This window comes from Buceros rhinoceros, unplaced genomic scaffold (genome assembly GCF_000710305.1).
Source record: "Buceros rhinoceros silvestris isolate BGI_N320 unplaced genomic scaffold, ASM71030v1 scaffold23779, whole genome shotgun sequence".
Taxonomy (NCBI): Eukaryota; Metazoa; Chordata; class Aves; order Bucerotiformes; family Bucerotidae; genus Buceros; species Buceros rhinoceros.
In genome coordinates this window covers 34,540-41,083 of record NW_010431271.1, presented here as the reverse complement: position 1 = coordinate 41,083, position 6,544 = coordinate 34,540, and the positions used below count along the sequence as shown (strand labels likewise).

At 42.4% G+C, this 6,544-nt stretch overlaps 1 protein-coding gene across 1 annotated transcript in view; it reads left to right on the top strand.

Moving 5' to 3' along the window:
* PLBD1 (phospholipase B domain containing 1) overlaps nt 1-6,544 on the top strand; it is a 32,152-nt gene that overhangs the window by 18,852 nt on the left and 6,756 nt on the right. The window contains exon 7 of the mRNA XM_010143383.1: nt 6,076-6,276. Coding sequence (XP_010141685.1) covers nt 6,076-6,276 — 201 coding nt within the window. The remainder of the gene's footprint in view (nt 1-6,075; nt 6,277-6,544) is intronic.

The window sequence follows — 6,544 nt, the reverse complement described above, 5'->3', positions numbered from 1 at the left end:
GGGGCGGGAGAATCAACCCTAAACACCTCCCTGTTCCAGCTTTGCTATAAGCTGTTGTAGAGGAGAGTATTTTTTTAATGCTTTTTTCATGTATTAGTCATATAGCTAGCCAAAATATCTAAAATCTTCCTTGCAAAGATTAGGCAGTATATAATATTCTCCAGATTCCAGGAAGAATGTTAGTAATAGCCGGCAGTTAATATTTCAGTGGGAAAATAACTACTCTTACTAGAGTACCAGCAAAAAAAGTGAACACAAAAACCAAAGCAAATCTAAGAGTGTAAGCATGAGTTAGCATGGCCTAAGTTTTAAAAAGTGGATTAAAAAAAAAAAAACTCAAAAATACCCCTCAAGATTCTTCACAAACTTTTTAAAGTGAACTGTGTGGTGTAGGTGACTGTTTCATTCTGATGAAATTTTGTTGGTCAATGATTTCAAAACATTCTTTGTTCGGTTACTGTGCTTGCCTTACAGCAAAGGCAAGGGTCCTTCATGGCAGGGTTTCCTAAGACTGTGACTGGGAAGCTGTTTGAAAAGCAGTTGCATTCATTTCACGTTGAAAACAGATCTTATTCTGTGGGGTTCTGCTCCTCCTCAGTGACCCTCAGGAATGTAACATTTTCTGACAACTGAAGTCTTTGCTTTGAGGAAGAAGCAGAGACATTTTGGCAGACATTTTGCCTGTGAAGTGTACAGCCTTTCAAGTGCTTGGGTTACCTTCAGATCCCTTGGAGGAATTTCGCTCACTTGTTGCAAGAAATGTTGGCAAGCCTGTGTAACCTGGTAGAAAGTCAAGGCTTCTCTCTGAGCTCTGTTCATCACCTGAACGTGCAGCAGATTATTCTGGATCTCATATCTCTTGGCTGAAATACTGTTGAGGAATAATACTATCCTTCAGGAGACTGTGGCTCTGTTTTGCAGCTGTTGCATGTTGCATTGTTCTGCAGGTTCAAAACTGGGGATCAGGATCAGCCATGCAGAGCATTTATTATTTTATTTTTAGTGGTTGTCTATAGCGATGTCTCTGGATTGTTCCTTTTGTGGATTCTTTTTATGAAGTGAAATACAAGTCTTCTGTTTTGATGAGACTGATAAAGCATGCTGTATGGGAGGATAACTGAAAATCAGCAACTACTATGCTGAAATGATCAGGGTCTGTTCACTACTCGAAAAAATCCCAATGTGCTTTCCTGAGACTGCTGAGGTCTGGGGAGATGGCTCGTTTAAAAGCTTGCTTCTGCTGGGTAGACTCTGACACGGTGATGTGGTAAGGTGTACTTTAACCAACAAAGCTCAGTTAGAACTGTTGTGAAACGTAGTTTCCATGGCTACAGTGAAGTTTGAGAGACCTGTGGTATGCAGAGTGTACTCACTGGCCGCCTAATAACAGGATACTATCACAAGCACTAGACAAGCGTGATCCATTGACTACAGCAGATTGCATTAGCTCTGGGCGTAGTTCACGAACTTGCAGTTTTCCAGGGGATGAGTAAGCTCTAAAGCACGGGTAATGATCTAGGGACATCACGTGGGAAGGAGGGAACTGCCAAATTCCGCTGCTCCATGTTGTGATGTGGTGAAGCCTTATATTTTCAGGGCACTGACCAAGGAATCTGTAGGTCCTGGCCACAGTTCAGCCTGACAACTCTGACTTCTTCCTGCATGCAAGTTCCTGCTCTTAGTCTCCATCCTGATAGACTCTTAAGAACCAGTAAGAAAGGCCAAACTAGTAAGCTCTCCTGAATAGTAACATGATCCTAATGTATATAGAAGTATAATACATTTGGAAGAAACAAAGATCATTAAAAGACAGGTGTTCCTTTCAGGCCTTCAGTGACACCTAACTGAGTAATTAAAAGATTTCATATCCAGTCTGCTGGATGGCAGAAGTAAAAATGTCTAAAAGCTGTGTCAGAAAAACTTTCAAGGAGTTGTTTACCTTCTTGGAAGGAATGTGTGAACTCCCTGATTTCTTCTGGGGTCATGGACTGAAATTGTCCAGATTGTTTATTTGATGAATTTCAAAAGACAGGCTACTACACTGCAAAAATTAATTTTCATGGTGACTCAAAGGATCTAAGACTATTCACCAACCATGATGCATGTCAGCGTGTGCATTATGATGCAGCTAGAGGGCCTCACGCTTCCTCGCTTCTGTTTTGACTGGGCCAGTAGGAGGACAGCCAGGAATTGCAGAGTGCATCCTGCCCTCCCCATATTCCTGCCAGCATGCTCAAATGTCTGTTGTTACAGCATGTCCTCTTTTGCTGCTTTGTCCCTTGCAGAGCAACAGTAGTGCTATGAATGGTGGTAAAAATCTCTGGTTTTGCAGAATGATTTAGCCACTTGCTGCTTGTTTCCACCTAATCCTAGTCCTCACTTGAGCTCGGCTTGTAGTTTTAACTTTCTCTTCTGCTGAAAGCATCTGTGCAGAGCTGCATGTAGCACAGCTCTGAATATTTGGGAAGGAGGAACATCTCTGAGCTGAATGCTTGGGCACCTGTGACTTCAGTGTCTTGTTCAAGCTCTGGACATAAGTACTGTGGTTGTGAATCTGCACAGCAGAGAGAATATAAATTGTACAGACATGTTAGAGTTGCTCATAAATGTTGAGTTGATGCTCTGTTCATTTGAGGAAGTAAGAAATCTGGTGACGGATTAGTAGGTGCTGTGTTTTGGAGGACATACCTCAGAAGAACAGAGAAGAAAGCCCCCTGCCCCAGCCTCCTTTCCCCTTATGCAATCTTACGCTGCTTCATTGAGGCATTCAAAGAAATTAGCCCAATTAACTGACGAAACGTGGAGTTTTTCTTGAACAGAAGTTCCCAAGACTTCTGTCCATTTTTATGGACTTCCTCTTGCTGAAGAAAGGGAATCTACTATTTGGTCGCAAGCACTCTGGTTTGGGTAGTGACCTATTTTCTTTGGGCAGTTGTGTTAAGTATGTTACTTAACTGATTTTTAACTGTGTAAGCAAAACAATTGATAAGAACTTCACTGCCATCTTTGCTCCTCTGGTCTGCTGTTGGGATTTTGTCTCATTGAGACAGGCTATGACATGGGAACAAGATGACACAAGTTGTCTTGATGGATGGCTGTACATGTGCTGCCGAGGCAGGGAAGAAGACTAACGTGTTCCTTGCTTTCAAGTAATCTGGTGTTAGTGCAGGATCAGAAAGTGCAGCATTATCCTTTCCCACAGCCTGAGCAAGAGCTAGGAGGAACAAAACATGAAAGGGGCAATATAGCCCTTGTGCTCAGGAGTCCTGCTTGCTCGTGCGGTGCTGCCAGATCATTTTTTGCTTCCCTGTTCGTGGCCTAAAACCTGGAGGGGAGCAGAGGAAAGTGTCTGATGCACTTTGGAGATGAGAGGCCACAGCTATAGTGTGGGATGTGTTATTTTTTGGTGCCTAGGAGAGGTATGCAAGTGAAAGTAAGGCAACTAGCAGGAGTTCAGTCTTGGCATGAGAAGCAGTGGCTGATGGGATTAAGAAAGCTCCTTTTCTGTTGTCAAATGTGTTTATAGTCCAGAGTATTGAGCATCTCAGCTGGGACCTATCCTCATCCATGTGAAGTGATGGCTAGACCTCATGTTTCTTGACTCCCAGCCTGTAATACTGACTCTTTCTGTACTTGATGAGCACAATGACCTTTTAAAACACCAAAAAACCTGATGCCATCTGGTTCAGTAAGCACCAGGCTGCCTCTTTATGAGCAGTAGTTGCCAGGAACATGCTACCTCTTCAGTGTGCTCAGTCTCTGGAGAACACTGTGGCTGAGATTTTGGTTTGCTTGGCTGATTGATATTGTCATGACGAATGAAACTCCAGAGTCTGGAAAGTTCAGTTTTCCAGTGGTAATTGGAAACTGAATCTAAATTGCCAGAAAATGCAATTGGAAATGCTTTTACTTGTTTCTGTGTAATCAGATGCATTGAGGGGGGTGGGGTGGGAATTGGCTTAGAGTTGCTGATAAAAATTGGAGGCGGGTTTACAGAAAAAATAGTTGAACTGTACAGCAAGATAACAGTTTACATAAAAGGCATTTTCAGTTGCAACAGGTTCTCATACATACTTAAAGACAAGAATGACACAAGAGGACATCAAATATCTGCTGGTATCTCTAGGCATCTAGGTTTTATTTTTGTGGATGTCTTTGCCTTGGATAAACCTGTTGTATGTGTTTTAACTTCCCTTTGTTTCAGGGTGCCTATGTCTTAAGTCAAAATGGTGTGTGTTGTCTTAATTAGGCTAGTAACAGTGTTTCATGGGGGGCACACTGTATTGTAAAACACTGCAGGATAAAACTTGGTAAATGCTAAGGTCCAGAAGGAAATCCTGTTGTTTCCAGCTTAGCTGAGTTTTGCAATATATTTGAATTACAAAGTTCAAACTTCAGTTAATTCAGCATCATTCTTGACACTTGCTTTAAGTTGACTTTTTCTGTTTTATCTCAGCTGTTGAGTGAAAAAGAAGGAAAAAATCCTATTTGGTTTGTCTTGAAGTAGGGCACTGGGCGTTGGCACCACGTGGGAATTGGTGTTCAATTCGAATCACAGTTGTTTAGCAATTTCAGTTCTTGTCTCTGTTTGGGCAAGCACTTGACTTGTTACACAACAGTTTATCACTGGAGTGTCTCATGTCTTTGTATAAAATAGACTGGCGGAGCCAGTTTTAGAGTGTTTCTCTTCCTGTCCTTCCTTATTTGAGAGAGAACACTGCTACGATGTACATAATTTATTGATGCTTGTTTTCCATCTCCAAGAATAAAATACTCTAAATCAGAAGCTGCCAGGGTGCCTTGGCTCTTCTATAGTGACATATTTTCATAAAGCAGGTGACCATAGAGAAGATTTTTCTGGATCTGTTCAGATTTGAGAACTTGAGACTTTAAGGGAATCTTGCTGAAGTGGAGCCCTTAAGGATTACTTTTGCTTGACTGAGGTTCTGCCTTTTGATGAAAGCCCAGGCATGGGAGGCAGAGCTGAGTCACCTTTCTGGCTTCTACTTCTTAAGTAGCTGACCTCGGTTTGTTTGCAGAGTGCATTAATAAAGTCTGCTGAGGAAGATTTCATAGCAGAACTCAACTGTTGTGCTGTTGTGCAACACTTAAGCATTTTCTTCTCTTTGAAGAGTGATACAATTAAAAACTCTTTAGCAACAGACCAGGTTTTGGATGATTTCCTCATCAGGAGCTCGGTTAACAACCTTTCCTCCCCAGCCTGGCAGCCCTGTATCCACGCTGATTCCAGGCGAATCTCAAAGTCAAGCTATTTCTGCTTTCTAAGCAGTCACCGTGCTATCCATGGCATCATAGCTGGGCTTTGCAGCTCTGTGCCACCTCCTGCCGTGGAATCTGCAATTTGACCTAGTACTTCTGCTGGCATGTAACCTGCGAAGGAATCAATTGCTGTGAGGTTGCGTGGCCGATTAGGCATAAAAACCCCAGTGACAGCATGTCAGAAAGAGGAGTAGGTGAAACTTTCTCTTATACAGGAAGTGGTTTTCTGATTTAAGAGGTGACCATTTTTTGGAGATGCTTATAAGAATAGTTAGACTGGAAAAGATTAAACTGGAAGGAAGATTCTTCTGCTTGGCTTGATTTAATCCAGAAGGGGTTAATTTAAAGGAATACCTGTTGTTCTTACAGAGCAAAACTCTAAAGGTGAAACTGGTTGAAATAAAGCTCTTTGTGGAATTTTGTTGTATTTTTTAAAATTAATTTCTTTGTCAGAAGCAAACACTCACTAGGCGTTTACAGTATGTAATCCTCAGCTTAAGAATGAGACATAGCTTGACACAGGAAGGAGAAACTTCTAAGCTTGGGGTGCAAACATGAAGCAGATGCCTTAGACAAAGAACTAGGTTGTGTGTTGAAAGCATGACAGATGAGAAGCTGTGCTGACAGGTGGGCTTAAGGCACTTGCAGAAGTTACCACCTCATCTTTATTTTGTACAGTTTGATTTCAAACATACGTATGTTGACTTGTATCCTCTCGGCTTGTCTCTGTGATTTGTTCTGTGAGTATGTCAAAGGCTCACAAAGATAATGAATTTTGTATTATTGCTGTTTAAGGCTTTTTGGTGTCCCTGGATGACTTTTACATACTAGGCAGCGGCTTGGTAATGTTGCAGACTACCAACAGCGTATTCAACCAAACCCTCATTAAGCAAGTGGTGCCTGAATCCCTGTTAGCTTGGCAGCGGGTCCGCATTGCTAACATGATGGCAGATGGTGGCAAAGCTTGGGCAGAAACCTTCTCAAAGTGCAACTCTGGTAGGTACACTTTCCTATGAACCTTAGACAAGAGGGCAGCGGCTTGGTAATGTTGCAGACTACCAACAGCGTATTCAACCAAACCCTCATTAAGCAAGTGGTGCCTGAATCCCTGTTAGCTTGGCAGCGGGTCCGCATTGCTAACATGATGGCAGATGGTGGCAAAGCTTGGGCAGAAACCTTCTCAAAGTGCAACTCTGGTAGGTACACTTTCCTATGAACCTTAGACAAGAGGATGTGTTCCCTCTGCCCCTTGTACCCTTTCCCT